The sequence below is a fragment of the Fulmarus glacialis genome, unplaced genomic scaffold, assembly GCF_000690835.1.
Source record: "Fulmarus glacialis isolate BGI_N327 unplaced genomic scaffold, ASM69083v1 scaffold8013, whole genome shotgun sequence".
Classification (NCBI taxonomy): Eukaryota; Metazoa; Chordata; class Aves; order Procellariiformes; family Procellariidae; genus Fulmarus; species Fulmarus glacialis.
This window is the reverse complement of record NW_009200959.1, coordinates 2493-19026: the sequence shown is the minus strand read 5'-3', so window position 1 is coordinate 19026 and position 16534 is coordinate 2493. Positions and strand designations below refer to the sequence as shown.

The 16534-nt window shown below is 40.0% G+C and overlaps 1 protein-coding gene across 1 annotated transcript; it reads right to left on the bottom strand.

The window, feature by feature from the left end:
- Positions 1-3665: 3665 nt before the first annotated feature.
- Positions 3666-5099, bottom strand: CHRM2 (cholinergic receptor, muscarinic 2). The gene has a single exon (XM_009573762.1). It carries the CDS (start codon positions 5064-5066, stop codon positions 3666-3668), a length of 1401 nt encoding a protein of 466 aa, XP_009572057.1. The 5' UTR covers positions 5067-5099.
- Between the last annotated feature and the right edge of the window lie 11435 nt (positions 5100-16534).

The window sequence follows — 16534 nt, the reverse complement described above, 5'->3', positions numbered from 1 at the left end:
CTGGAGAGTGAAGGTAGGTCTGGCCTGTGACAATACAAGTCACTCCCCATGGATCTGCCGACGTGACAGATCCTGCTGCAGCAGGGCTACTGTCAAGGGTTGGTTGGGCCTTTTCAGTTTTAGCCTGTTTCTGGAAATAATTTAGAGGAAGAAAAAGAGAGGGCAAGAAGTCCTAACTGCAGTTTTTTGTTGTGGTTTTTTTTTTCCTCATGAGTCACCTGCACAGTTTTCTCAATTTCTGTGTGAAACGAAAGTGGCCAGCGCAGCACATGGTGTGGATGTGCCGCTGGGATCCTCTGGCCAAGTCCAAGGTGAAGATGTGGCAGCACCAGCAGCAGGGCCACCTGGGGCCGACGGGGTGCAGGTGACAGCCGGGGAAGCCGGAGGAGGTCCCCAGGGAGCTGCTCTTCAAGACTGACATCTACATCTTGCAGAACTTTCACTCAGAAGGGAAGTGAAACCTGGTGGATATGGTTTGGGACACAAAGGAACGACATGAGAACTCAAAAGATGTTCAAAAGAACAAATTATTTTGAGGGTCTGAAAGATTATCCCGCTTTTTGTCTTACTGAGCCACAACCATCAGAAAACCCGAGAGGTTCCCAGTATCTCAGGGCAGGCTCTGCCTCCGGGAGCGGGTAGACAGTGTCATGAGTAAGTGTTGGCTCTGCACTTCCCACCGGTTGCCAATGAGCACAACACGGACACAATCCTATGCAATATCTTGAATGTTAGATGATTATTTTCCATGTATATAAACCGTGTTGGGATGTGTGTTTGCATGCCTGTGTGTACATGCATAGGTACATTCTGTCATCTATTTTTACATTGTTTAATTGTCTGCGAATGTGGAGGTACCGTGGAAATATTTTTTCATTGAACTGGTACAAGATGGAAACACACAGGATTGTGTGTCCTGCAAGCCTTTTAAATATAACACAAACCAAAACATCTTGTCCTTTAGGATCAAAAGTAGGGGTGGGGCTAGGGAAAAGTGCTAGAAAGTTTCAAACTGAAGTTTCTTCTTTTTTTTGTTTGTTTATTTCATGTATGTTGGCCCCAAAATATTTTTTTCTGCATGGTATTTTGAGTGTCATCACATCACATAATGAAAAAGTGTAACTGTAATCTATATCTTGCACTTCTTAACCTGTAGAAATGTCCTTAGCTGTTAGAGAAATTCATAATTTATGAACAAGTGACAGCTTCAAAGGTCAGAATAAAGGATTTGCACATCTGCTGGAAAACCAGAGTTAAAAGACTAAAGAGGAATATACAAACCATTATTTCCCAATTTGAGTACCTGTGCTATTGATACCCACAGCACTTGCAGAAAGAAAGTAGCAGGTGTGTTTCTTTTATGAAACTTTTCTAAAGAAGTAAGATTTAGAAAATGAACAGATTTCATTTTATCTTTGGTTTTTATCTGGATTTTTTGACACTGTCAGAGAATGAATGACCTAGAAATGATCATGTAAGTCTTTCCTTTGACTTCTCAAGATAAGCCTAGTGAATGTAGATTTGCAAGTCTTTTCATTGAGTAATTCTTCCTCAGGAAGATGAAAATAGTGATAGTAAATATGACTCAAGGCGAGATCCTTGGCTGCATGGAGACATTTAGATATATTAGGATGAAATCACTAGCGGTATAAAATCAATGAGTGCATATTAAGACACATTAATCCTGAGTTTAATGTGGCCTTAATTTACTGCAGTTTAATCCTCCTTATTTTCACTTTCTGCTTGGAACTTGTACTTTGAAACATGAAAATTGTCATATTGCCAAAGTGCTTTGACACTGTGTTCTAATAAGCTTGTCAAATGTAAAACTTAAGTCTGCAAGATTAATTTCCCTGTAATCTTGAAGGCTGCTATTTTGAAGTGCATTTTGGAAGACTCTAATGTGGTAGCATGAAATAACAGAATGATTTGGTGTCCTATTTGGTAGGTGGCTTTCACTCCAGAAGACAGTCTCTCAGGACACTGTCTATGCAGCAAGCTACTATTTTTTTTGGTAACAAAATCTGTAGGTGTACCTTCACTAGTGCCTGGAAGTTAGAGCTACTAAGAAGGAGGTAAGTAGAATATGCATAACTCACAGACAATTGCTGTTTTCAGTAGTCTGATACACTTTGTCCTATCCACACAGGGCTCAGTTGTGCTACAGTAAATATCAAATATTGAAATAGTAAATTCTTTGCCAGGCCGAAATAATCTGAATGTGAGCTGGTGTGGAGTAGCAGATAAGATTTGAACTTGACCCCTGCCCACCCCCCATCCAGACTATTTCACTATCTGGTTTTGTGTAACCACTGTTTTCCTCTCTGCCTTTTTATTGGAGTTATCCCTTGGCTTACAGTGAAATGTTGCTCCCAGCTGGTACAAAAGGCAATGTAGCCAGTATCTTTTCCACAAAGTAAACATCTCGTCCAGGATACACCCAGGTAGGACCCTGGTTTCACACTAAGGGCTTAGGCAGAGCTTGATCCATGTGGGCACATCAGTCCATCTTATTCTTTTCCCCAATAAATGAGTGTGAATCATGTTTTGACTGGTCAAGAGCATGGTCATGTAATATTAACCATTCTGTGGAGCCTCAGCATACCTCTTCAACTGTACATCCAACTTTAAAAGGATGTAACCTCCATTTTCCTAGTAAGAACCTTGTTTCTATTCTTCAGCTGAGGCCCTTTGTTTGGCCACCATGGTGGCTGACTGGATGAGACCTTTGAATTTACAACTTCTTTTGATATTCAGTCTTCGTGCCCTGGTACAAAAAGGAAGAAAAGGCTGATGGAGGTAAAAGACAAATCCACGTGTGGATGTTATATGACAAACACAGTGAACAAAATTGTCTCAAAAGCTTTGGTTTACATGGATGCTGAAATAGTCTTGGGATGTAGCAATCTGGAAAAGACTGCCTTTTTTCACTTTTATCTTGACATGATGAAGGAATCATGGAACAAAAGCCCCTAGAAGGGGGCAAGCGGCAGACTTTGAATGATACACGGGTTAGGCAACGGTTATGAGCATAAGTACACTTTCAGAACTGATGCAGTTTTGGAAATGGTAGTGTCATAAACAACATAAAACAATTCTCATCATGATTTACCTAACATTAAGGTTCTTACATGACAGTGACAAAAAAGCTTTAGACGACTTTGAGCTTTAGAAACCTTGTACCATGATTCATTTGGATTATGTAATGATCTTCCAAACTCCTATGCCTCTTCCACACAGTTATTGTTAAAATTCCCTTTTTTTTTTCACTTAGATGAAGACATATTAAACAGACACAGAAAAAAAAAAAAAAAAGAACAAAAAAAAGAAAAAAGAACAAGTATTTTACACAGAATGACCAAAAATTGTAGATTCTAAAGCCCTTCTGCAGAATACTCTCAGAAAGCAAGGAACTGTGCCTCCAGTCCACACACTTGAATAATTCCTCAAACATCCCCATGTCCTCAAGATTTATTTTCAATAATTAAAAAAATGTTTTTAAATGTAGTTCTCAGGGGTGGAGCTGATGCCCCACGTCAGTATTTCCACTAACATCCTGGATTGCACATTCCGTAGAAGAGCATAAAGTGCTATGACATTTTTTTTTTTTTTAAATTTAATTTGGAACTTCTTCACCCTTTCTGTTATTATTTTTATTATTATTTTTACCTTGTAGCTCCTATATTCTTGTAATGACACATAAGAAGGTGCTTAAAGGTCTTCTTGAAAGTAGCATTGCAGAGCGCATAACAAGCAGGGTTGATGGTGCTGTTGATATAACAGAGCCAATAACCTATGGTCCATACAGTGCCGGGGATGCAGGATGTGCAGAAGCTGTTGATGAGCACCATCACATTGTATGGGGTCCAGGTGATGATGAAGGCCAGAAGGATGGCCAAAATAGTCCTTGTCACTTTTTTCTCTCTAGAAGGAGGTGGTTTCTTTTTGGCTGGCTGCTTTGTCATCTTGACAATTTTCCGGGCTACACTATTCTGCTTCTCCTCCCCGTTGGTGCCTACAATCTCCACGGTAGTATTGGTGGGGGCGCAGCAGTCACCCTTTTGGGACTTGGTGACTATCCTGATGCATGTCAGCTTGGAGTTCTCAACTTTGAGATGGTCTTGGGAGGCAGAAGCCTGGCTGGCATCTTTGGCAGCTTCATCCTCTTTCATGTTGGAAGCGACCACGCTGACAGAGGTGGAGTCATTAGAGCTGTCCTTCTCCTCCCCTTGAACACAGTTCTCCGTCACAGTCTCTCCGGTGGTTTTTCCATTCTGAATTTTGCTGTGCTCCAACCCATCCCCACTGGTTGGGATGTTGTTATTGTTTGGTTTCACTATTTTACCTTGGACAAGGCTGGGGGAAACTGTATCTTGGTTTTGGGCAGCTTCCTTTTTCCCTTTCTTTATCCGACTCTTACTGGCTCGAGAGATTTGCCAGTAAAGGACAGTCATGATGATAACAGGCAAATAGAAGGCTGCAATGGCAGTGCCAAATGTGACGGCAGCATTGGAAAAAAACTGGATATAACAATCCCCATCTGGGACAGTCCTTCCTCCCACAATGAACTGCCAGAAAAGAATTGCAGGGGCCCACAGGATGAAGGACAGCACCCACGCAGCTGCGATCATCATGCCTGCCATCTTAGTGGTCCGCTTTACAGGATATGTCAGAGGCTTGGTGACACAAAAGTATCTGTCAAAGCTGATAATGAGGAGGTTCATTACAGAGGCGTTGCTGACCACATAGTCAAGAGCCAGCCAGAGGTCACACACCACAGGCCCTAAGGGCCAGTAGCCTATCACAGTGTAGAGGGTGTAAAGGTTCATAGAAAAGATGCCGATGATCAAGTCAGCGCAGGCCAAGCTGAACAGGAAATAGTTGTTGACAGTCTGTAGGTGCCTGTTGACTTTGATTGACACCATGACCAGGATGTTCCCAATTATGGTGACTAAACTGAGAGACCCTGCTACCAGGACGATGAAGACCACCTCAACAGTTTTATAGGGGCTCTCCAAAGCCATCACATTTTCAGTGGAGGAGTTTATGTATGTTGAGTTATTCATTTCTGTTCTGCTAACAAGATACCCAATTATCACTTAAGCCTGCAGAGGAAAGAAAACAAAACAGATACCATCATGAAATTAGTCCCTTTGCCTTTAGGAAATGGATGCCAGAAAAACTACTTGGAAAGAGTTCAAAGGCAGAAGATGTGTGCAGAAGGACCAGTCAGATTTGGCTAATGAAAACACCTTCCAATATATAATATCCCCTTAGGAATAACATACCCAAAAGGATACCTCTAAATACGTGACAAAGACACAACATTTTAATCCAGATCTAGAGTTTTTAAGTTCTCAGATGCATTTTTCTCTTTGTCCTGTTACAAAACTAATAATGACTTGAAAATTTTGGAACTGGATCTGCATATTGGTTTCTTTCCTACCAATAAAATAGTTCACTTTGCTCATTTCAAACCCTATTCCAAATAAAAAAATCCAGTCCTGAGGGTATGCCATTCTTATAACCCGAGGTGAAGATGCGATTTAGCAGGAGCCAGATCACATGAAATGACTTATGTTTCCATCTTCATGTTCCATCTGGGTATGCTTCTGTGAGGTTTATGGAACAAGTTTATTTCATGTCTCCCTCTAATTTTCTTACACTGCAGTTACTTTTTTTGTCAACACTTGCAAAGGTTTTGGCCCTGCATCAAACCGAAGTTATTAGTCTGCCAATAAAAGAAAAAAGGGTAGGTCTGTTGAAGTCAATGGAATTAGTAAACTAACCTCAGTTGAGCATCTGGCTATCTAGTTAGATGTGTACAATTTTTATATTTCTTTTCCATTTCAGTGAGATTAAAGTGATTTTTTTTACTTCCTCTTGACTATTTGTACCTGGAAAAAGGGTGGTGGTTTGGTTTTTTTTTAACGTGATGAGGCTATCTCTTGATGCTTGCTTGCTTATACTTTCCTCAGTTTTTTTCAGATCACAATATTTTTAATCTGGACCACATAACGCTATGACAAAAGGTACGAAATGGATAGCAGGGTAATGATAAGGAAAGAAACAGACAAAAACCAGTTCTGTTTATACGCAGCAATTCTTTTTGAGCCCTGTATAGCCTACCAGCAGTACTCAATAAATAGTAATTAAACTACTAGCAATACACATTTGATAGAAGACCAAGAAAACAGCACATGCTTTTGCCTTAAGGATATGTACTATCCTTTTGTGCATCCCCTGGAAGTCAATAGAATGCACCGGAATCGTACAGCCAGTCTCCAAGCGCTCATTATTTATGAGCTGTGCTCAAGGGATTATCGAGTGAAGGCCAGATGTGACCGAGAAGTTAGGTTGTTTCTAATTGGAATATTCTCCTTTTTCCCCTACCCATAAGGCATCACTTCTTTAAGACAGAGCTTCTAAAAGTGGGGGGGCAATCAAAGGAAGACAAAAAATTCAGTTATGCTTGGCTCCTCCATACATCAGGGATTAAGGAATCCTTGTCTGGCCCCTGTGACTAACCTGCTGATGCACAGATATATACAATCCATGTCACTTTAACGGAGCAATGCATTTTCACTGTCTCTTCATCGCTGCATATTTTCTTTCAGATGCAAAAGGAAGATGATGCAAAATGTCAGCACAACAGCAAAAAGCCTTCTGACCTCTAAGAAAAATAAGCAAGTCTGTCTCTATGGAAAGGTCAAAAGGCTATACCAGGGTAAAGGTTTTCTGTATGAGGCAACTTTGTAATCTTGTAATTTATACTTAAAGAAATACAACTGGCAGAAGGTGGGGCTCATACATTTGCCTTTGCTTTTAAAAACAGCTAAGATTTGTTTGCCAATTCCATGCTGAAGTGAACACATGGATAAGCAGAGGAACATAAGGCTAGACAGATATTTTTTCCTACTATCTATTCGCAGGTACCTCCCTAAAATCCTTGAGATCAGGTTCAAGAGAACAAAACTGTGAGGAGGAATGCTTTAATTAAATATGTGCTTTGTACAGTAAGAACAGGTTGAGGGGAATATAAAAGAATTTATACTCTCTGCAAAAAACAGACAGGAGAATAACACAGACATCTTTAATATATAGGGCTGTCATTTCAGCAATTCACCGTGTGCTTTTCACACAAAGCCTTGCAGCTGAGCAGCTGGCTATCCAGTTAGATGTGTAAGCTATCAATTTTTTGGGACAAGCTAAGAACTCCTCCCAAGCAGAGTTGTTTATGAACATTCTTGACAGAATGCATTTTTGATGAAAAGACAAAATAACTCACAGAGATGTATTGATTTCAAAAAAATTTCAGCTGAAAAGGGTTTGTGATCCAGGGCTCTGCAGCTACCTCTGGTGACAGAGAGTGAGAGGGGGGAGCAAGAAGGGAAGAGAGTGAGAGAGGATCAGACCTGAAAAAATTGTGCTTTATGATAAGAAAACAAGTGTTTTTCTACAATTTCATTTTGACAAAATGTTCAGAGGTTTTGTTTTCATTCCACTGAAGAACTAAAATTCATTTTAAAACCTTAAAACTTGTTGTGAAACCAAATTACCATCTCCCAGCTAACTTTATTCCTAAGTCTTTTCAGCTGATTTTTTTATCCACTTCCAATTGAAATATTGGTAATTCAGTATAAATTCCCTTGATTTTATTATCTCCTGTGCAAGGAGCTGGATGAGAGCTAAAAGCTAATTTTACTTGTTAGGAACAGGATTTCACTGTGTTCTTTTGAATGGAAGCAAAACACAGGAGTCCTTTTCCCAGTGATTTCTCTTTGCAGAAAACTTTTCTGTCACGAGAAGACTGGTAGTTCTGGACTGCAAATTACATTGACCGTTACGGCTTTCTTAGGTGTGGAGAAACATACCTGCTATCACTTACTCCAGTAAAATCTCCCTTTGCTTGCATCAATATGATTGTAAAGTGAACCAGGTTTTGCTGTGTGTGTTGACGAGAAGATGTAGGGCGTGAGAAACATTTGATTTCAACCGAAGTACATCATCGCTGCTGATGGTACTACCATATGAGCAGAGACAGGGGTATGCATGCTTCCTAATCCAGGATCCCTGAAATCTGCTGGACTCTCTCCTGTTGGCTCCAGTAGGGTTTGAATCAGGCCCGTAGTGAGGTTTCTGTTTCTTATTGTGGCCGCTTGCTCCCTGGGTACAGGTCTGCCTGTGGACTACTTTCGTTTTTGTCATGCCACAGAGCCCATCTCTCCTGTTGGAGAGGCAGTTGTTATGGGAACAGATGTTATTCACCAGGCAGGCCTATGGGGCAGAGGCATTTTAAGGTAATATGACCTCCTGTTATGAGAAGTACCAGATCTTATTCTTGAACAAACAGAGCTCTCCTCTGCAAGCCCATGGGTGTTTGTGTGAGTTACACAATATGGCACTGACTCCCGTGGGCTGCCATAATTTATCCTTGTATGCTAAGTGCATTCTTGCTAAGCAGAGAATACCCAGAAAAGGCAAGAAATTTCTCTTGTGACCTGAAAACCAACCAAGTTCATCTTCTGAAATATATTTTAAAATATATATGACTTTGTGGAATGCAAACACCATAATCATTGCATGGAAAATGTCCAAAGCCAAGAAATCCACATATAAAATAATTCATTGTTTAATATTTGATATGCAGTTGGGAAACATTTCTAGTGCAGTAGTTTCTCCCCTCTAAAGAACTACTTCACAATGCTGAAAATAATTCCCTTCCCTGCTCTTGACTAGACAAGGGTTTGGGGCAGAACTGGGGGATTTGGTGGCCTACATGGTAGGTGCACTTTTGGCCTGGAGTGATGCCGCGTCTTTTTGCAGTGAGTAGTAGACAGGCAGAAGCAGGGCACAGGTGGGTTCACCTGGACCCCCATTAGCTGTACCCCCATTACCTTTTGCAAGGAGAAACATAGTCCAGGCTGGCACAGGCTGGAGTAAACCTTCACAGAGCGTGCTGGCAGCCACGGTCTGCTTCGCCTTCCTTCATTTACCTCCCTAGCAGTCACTGGGAACAGCAAAACAAAGGTCTGATGGGTGAACGCTGCAAGCTGGTTCATTGTAAAAGGGAACTGCAGTGAGTGTGAGGAAGCAAAATGATGCCATTGAGGGTATTCATCCTATTCCATTGCAGACCGTGAGGAGGAGGCCTGCAGAAACGGGAGGGCAAGGAGAAGAGACAAGGACTGCATGTCACCCTTAGAATCATGATCCTCAAACAGGACGTACTTAGGTATTACATCCTGCTGACCGTGCTTTCCACTTGCCCTGACAGGATCCTATCCCTTTGGTGCAGATGAATCTTGTAGCAATAACTGTAATTTTAAATTTAGAATATGTATCTCCAACATCTGTCACAAAACAGGCTATGGAAATATTCTGTATATTGAAAAAAATGGTTAATATGCCATACCTGTCAAAGTTTGTTAGACAAATCCTTCCTCTGTATTGTGCATATTGCCAAGTTAATATGGTAAAGGATTTAATGGCTTCTTTGAATCCTCTGAAACCATATAAAGGTCAAGACATGAAAGAGGAAACAAATGAACTGTACCGGAAAGTTATATGTGTGATTTAAATGGGATTACCTAGGAACCTATGTGCATTGCTACTCTGAGTGCTTTTCAGCATTCAACTCTCAAACAAAAGTAAAATATACTTTTTTAATGTCTCCTCTTTGATCCAGTTCCTCTCCAGTCCAAACCTATGTAAAATGGATTTGATTTTTGCTGTAGCAATAATTTTTTTTTTTCCTAAACTGATTTTGATCCTGAACTGCACTGGTTTTTATTCTAAATTCCTTCCTGGCACCATTTAAAGCCACAGTGTAAAAAAAGAGAGAGAAACAAAACCTCTAAGCCCGTGACAAATATACTAGGCATGTTAGTCAGAATTTATTACAGACTTAAGAGAGATTATAGATCTAGTCTGGGCTTTTGGTAAAAAATACATTTCAGAAAATTCCCAAATATCAGAAGACTAAAATCTTCACCACATTGGTTACCTCCTGCAATCCATTTGAAACTAGAAATAAAAATAAAAAATACTCCCCCAAAAGCAGTAGGGAACTGTACATGAGTAGGTGGCAGTGCTGGCATCAACATTGCTGCCTCAGTGCTATTGTTAAGGTCTGAGGATTTGTACAGCTATTAATTACATCTTGCTCACTGCTGTTCTAATTGTCTAAAACTGGTAAGTATAGTGCCATGAGCCCAGCTGGTTTGTATTCAGAATCATAGAATCATAGAATCATTTAGGTTGGAAAAGACCTTTAAGATCATCAAGTCCAATCGTAAATCTAAAACTGCCAAGTCCACCACTAAACCATGTCCCTAAGCAACCACGTCTACACGTCTTTTAAAGATCTCCAGGGATGGTGACTCAACCACTTCCCTGGGCAGCCTGTTCCAGTGTTTGATAACACCTTCAGTGAAGAAATTTTTCCTAATATCCAATCTAAACCTCCCCTGGAGCAACTTGAGGCCATTTCCTCTCGTCCTGTCACTTGTTACTTGGCAGAAGAGACCAACCCCCACCTCGCTACAACCTCCTTGCAGGTAGTTGTAGGGAGCGATAGGGTCTCCCCTCAGCCTCCTTTTCTCCAGACTAAACAGCCCCAGTTCCCTCAGCCGCTCCTCATAAGACTTGTTCTCCAGACCCTTCACCAGCTTCGTTGCCCTTCTCTGGACACGCTCCAGCACCTCAGTGTCCTTCTTGGAGTGAGGGGCCCAAAACTGAACACAGTATTTGAGGTGTGGCCTCACCAGGGCCGAGTACAGGGGCACGATCACCTCCCTACTCCTGCTGGCCACACTATTTCTGATACAAAATCACACAAGGAAAAGTACAGGCAGTATAGACAAAAAAATACAATAATCTCTCTAGTTTCAGGAAATAACCAAAAAGAAGCAATTTTTCCTCAAAGGTCTGGATAATTATGTATTTCTACTATATTGGTACTGTTGTTACTATTACTATTGTTATGCTGATAGTCACCCACTGGTACTAGGGCACTTAATCTATTATCTTTCTGTAAGTATAGTTTTGGCTGCAGATGTGTCTTTGTTTTTCAGGTCCTGTGTAATCAAGAGAGAATTTGCATTCGGTCTTTGGACAGCTGACATCATTCCAAGTTAAATTCTGGATCTTAATGTATTGGACAAACCTTAAAAATATGCTTAATAAGCATGTTTTTATCTAACTGTTTTTGATCCACAAAAAGGGATTTTTACCTCCTGGACTAGAGGAGATAACTTCTCTTGTGTACCTCCTTATTCTTGCTAGGATTGTATATAAAGAACCCTTGGTCCCAAACGAGTGAGCAAATAGCCAAGTCTCTTGGTAAAGTTACGGAAAGGGTTTTCTCTGCACTCTGGTGGAACTGTATGACACGGTTGCCCGTATGGTAAAAGTGACTGAATACAATGGTCCATATCATTCCTTCTGAGTCCTACCTGCGATACTGCGCACCTCAGCTTGTCAGAGGTGTTTGCACACTGGAGGGAATTTGCAGAATGCTAATTGAAAAGGCAGAGTGTTTCACTGCTACTTTTCAGGCAAAGTAAATAGTTCAGGACACTTTCACTGTGGAAAGCTAGAATAGAATAGCAATTTTTTTCCTTTTTCAGGCAAGCTGTGAAGTGTGTGTGTGTGAGGTCTGGAAATCTACTTACTAAGATCAAAAGAATTTTAAAACCCAGAAGTCAGAGAACAAAGTAATATTTGGTCTATGGAGTATGAAAGGCAAAATGGAGCTCTTACTGAAGCATCGCACAGTTCTCTCTAGAGGGTTGAGTTAAATGGATAGGATCTCCATCTAGAGGCACAAAAAGGTAGCTACCACACAAACCAGTCATTTCCAGCAGTAGGATGGCTTCAATGTGTGCTGAAAATTTAGGTGCAACTTAAGTATCTCTCAGGTGGAGGAGCCCCATATTTTATTACAATTTACATTTCATTATAATTAAGAAGCAGGTATATAATTTGATGAAATTCTGAAACCATTACAGTTAGATATTCTTGTAGCAAACAGTCTGAATACTGAGGTATAATTAGACTGGGGTAGCCACTGCATTTAGTTGTCACTTTAGGAATGATCCAACTCAAAGTGTTGTTTCAGAGTAGGTTGTAAATGGGTCAGAAGAGTGGCTGGTGTCATCCAAAGGGACTAGCTCATGCTACACACACATTTATCAGTGGACCTATGCTGATTTCCGCTTGCAGAGGTTATAAGCTACCCAGAAAAGGCAGATCAAAGTGACAGGTTTCAGTTTTCCCTCCTTGCACTGCACCACTGTTTCTGGAAGTTGACTGAAGCTCCTCACACCAGTCAACCCCAACAAGACAAGTTTTGTCTGACTATAACTATCTTCTTCAAGCACTTCAGATAAAATACTCATACCAGAACTCAGCCTAAAACTATGCTTATCCTCAGCCGTGAAAAAGGTTTCCTCAGCAGAAGAGTTATTTAAGCTTCTGTTAAGATTGAAGATCTTTAGATTCCAGAATATATTCTCTGATGGAACAGTGCCATGATAGGTAAGTACTCCTTCTGCAGCCCAGCACGAATTGGAGGCACAGTACTTTATTATCCTCATATCATCTATCATGCCTGTACTATTAAATAGAAAAACATTATAAAAGCTACTCAAAGTCCCTGGGTGAGGCAAAGCTATTTTAAGAGGAGAAAGTTCAGAAGGCTGACTGAAACCAGCTCACAATTTGTTCTGAATACCTGGAGCTGATGCATAACAGAAATGCATCTCTTATTTAAAACATGTACAGGTAGATCTAAAAAAACCAAACCAAAACAAAAAAAATCGAACAAACAACAACAACAAAAAACCCCCAAACCCCAAAACTTTCTGTTTTTTCCTGGTTTAAATGATTTTTTTCTGCTAAAGCCTGAAGAAATATTGGTGATGAAATAGCAGAGAAGAATAACACAGTACAGGGGAGTCTCTCAGAGAACAGCTGATTAACCCCCTCAACCTGCCAGTGAGTCCATCAAAGATGCTGTGATATTTCAGTGAATCCCTGCAAATCCCTCCAAGTCATGGAGGTCCTTTTAGGGACCCTGAATAAATCCATGGAGACTCTCACTGTTCTTCAGAGATTTTGCAGCCTTCAGTAGTGTCTTTGACAGGAATATTAACATACTGAGGGCCCAACGGGACTCTTACTGAAGTTAAAGAAAATCTTTCCTCTTCCCTTGGTTAGAAATGGTGTTAGTACGTTGCTGTTATCAGTGATTTCCTTATTCGCTCACTTATGATCAAGCAGACTCACTTGTGACACCTCTAGATGATCCTCGAACCTGCTTTGGAAAGTACCCAGTTTCTTTACTCAGCAAATGCTTTCAAAATTCTTCTGAGTTCATCATGGTCACTCTTACATGAAATTCTCAAGAGCTTGAAAATGTAGTCCGTTCTGCTTCTGTGTCCATTAATCTTGGGGATTTTTACACATCTTCCATTTTACTTAAGAGCTTACCTAAGATGTAGATTAAAAGCACAGAGAAGAAAACTGACTCAGATATAAAAGGAGTTGGCTCAAATGCTTTGCAAGAATTTAAGCATATTTTGAACACAGGTTCAAACTTGTTTCTGAGAGGGCAGCTAAATCTTTTTTTTTGCTTGTATTTCTACAGACCGCATTTAAGGCAGTGATGCTGAAATAGTGAAAGAACCTAATTAGCTCTTTTCTTTACCAGAAAGGAGTGGTACCTAAATTACCAAATCAGAATCCTTATTTCCAAGCCCATTCTGCAGTCTGAAAGAAGTCTGTTTGTGAAAGATGGAAAGGTGCTAACAATACTTCACAAAATGTTTGTAAAATGTTTGAAAATCTCCAGTGAAGTGTTTGCTACAGCTAATTATGAACATGTTGATCACATTTATGAATGTTTACTGTGAGCCTGCATGATTATCTCCCCTTTTGTGGACAAAGAACCTCAAAGATTACATACTCCTTGCCAAAGGAAGGAAATATTTATTTAGCAGTTTTTCTGCAGCATTTATGTTCACTTTTACTACATTATTACAGGCTTTCTATGTCTCTGACTGTGTTACGTTTCACTAAATGACTGCTACCTACTTTAATTACATAGACTGTAGTTGCAGACTAATTGCATTTTTACTCTACTACAGGTTTAAGAAATCCATGTCTAATTCTGGCTCTGATGCATGGCTCCAGATATTGGTCTTAACAAGCTGCAGATACACTTAACAAGGGAAAATACCTTAGCTTTGCATATGAATAATTCACCACGCCATTAAGAGAAGCCCCTATCCTATGTTAAACAATAATGTAATGTTTAACAAGGTTAACTTAATAACAGGAAACTGGCGGACTTGTCTCTGACCACGTACCTTCTGTTAAAAATATATTCAGCATCACTAGGCCAGGAAGACTAAAATGCATAAGCAAATATTCTCAAGCTCTCTGCTCATTTTGATTTTTAAAGGGACATTGCAAAGGTTATTCACAAACTTTGACCTCTCTCGCGTGTTTGCAAAAAGAGAATAATGGGAACATTTGAAATGCAAGGTTTCAAAAATGCTAAATGGGATTATTTGAAACCAAAACTATTAAAAGCCTGAGGGGCATTGACTAATACAGGACAGAGAAGAGCAGGCAATTATTGTATACATAGATCTGCACTGTGAGGCATGAAAAAGCTACACAGAATACTGTCCCTAGGTGCAATGCTTCAGCTCAGCTTCTCCCTCACGGGAAGCAGTTTACTATGATTACTAAACACAAAACCTTATGCCTCTGTCACAGGAACTGCTTGGGCACAGGCGTGTAGAGAAAATACTGTTAGCCCACATGGGATTTTGCAAACTGATCTTGTCACTTTAGCAATGAAGTCTATGAGATACAGAGCTTCCACAGGGTGACGGTGATGAATATACCTGACGTCCCTTGTGCATTTCATTCTAATTCAAAGATGAGTCAGGAAAAAAAAAGAAAAAAAAGACTTTTGAGACAAATAGGTTGATTTTGAAATTCAGGCTTCCAGAGATTGTGCCATTATAGTTTACTGCATGGGAACTTCTTTCACAGTAGAAGCACCATGCCAGCTTCACCTAGACTGTTGCTAGAATGACTTGACTTGCATGAATTCAGTTGCTCTCCCATTTCTGGTATTGAGGATCTCAAACTGCTTTCATTAATAACCTGAAATTCCATAATTATGTTGTAGATTACTCGCTCTCTTGCTTTGGAAGGCTTAGCTGTTATTGTCTGCAAGTTTGCGGTTTCTGCTTCCTCATCTCAGACCCCCTTTCTACAGCAAGCATGTCTGAGGAGGAAAAGACTACTAACTAATACATTTTGTTTCCTGAGGTTTTATTTCACCCTCATGTTCTGCAATGTCACCTACATGGTCCAGTTCTCTCAATCTAATTCCATCTTTACTTAACAACTCTTTTAATTGTGACTTGATGGTGAAGTAAACTTACGGGAAGTGAAATACTATCTAGAGAGGAATACTATCTAGTAATGTATTTAGGAAACAATCTCCTCCATTAAACTGCTGAGTCCCTAGGGTGTCATGTCTGAGATTAAATCCATCCCACTGTGCCATGCAACAGCAGCAGAATCACTCAGCAGCGATTGCTGCATTGCCACGTGCCTCCATGCAGCACAAACCTATTTGATGGGCACAAGTGCATGCCTAAAGAAAGGCATATCAGGAGGTATGGGGCAAGAGAAAAGAGAAAATAAAGGGTTGAAAGCAAGAGGAAGGAAATGGCGACAAGATTGAGGTGTGAATGAAAAAGAAAGGAAGTTAATGAGGAGAAAGCAAGAAAGAGTGACTGCAAGAGAAACGAAGGGTTCTGTTAGAGTATTCACCTGGGCTCTTTGAAAAATATGAATGAATTTCTACAACCTATGGATTAAAAGACAATTTATATGGTTTGTAGTTCTCCTGACACATCCTATTTTTCAATGAAATAATTTTTTTCTTTTCTGTTAGAACCGAGTAACAAAAAAATGAATATTTTCTAAAATTTATTTGAACTCTGGTGCCCTTTTTTACTCTTCATCTCCCTTCTCCCCAGCAGAAAAGAAACAAAATAAACAAACACATGAGCAAACCCTCCTAAATAAAACCCCTTCAATTCTTCTATTGAACCAGACCAATTTTCATTTTGTTTTGAATTGCTTCTTTGAAACAGTGGAACATTTAAAAAAATAGGAAAATTATTTACAAACATTTTCATGCAGCTCAAAAAAACCTTGTCTTTGATTACCATCCCTTATTGCCTGTTTTCAGCAGAAATTCCTCACTGAGCCTAGTTTCAGTACCTGTCTATATTATCCCATGCCAGCCCATGGAGAGATCGACTAGCATTCCTTCTTGCGCATTGAGCAGTATTGCTGAAGCACTGAAGTGGCTTTAAGATCTGAAATGTCACCTCCAATAGTCATTCAAAATTTAATTTCCTAAATCATGCTGCCATTCACTGAGACTTGGCCTTCGTAACCTCTTTGGAGAAGAGAACAGAAATGATTTTTTTAAAAA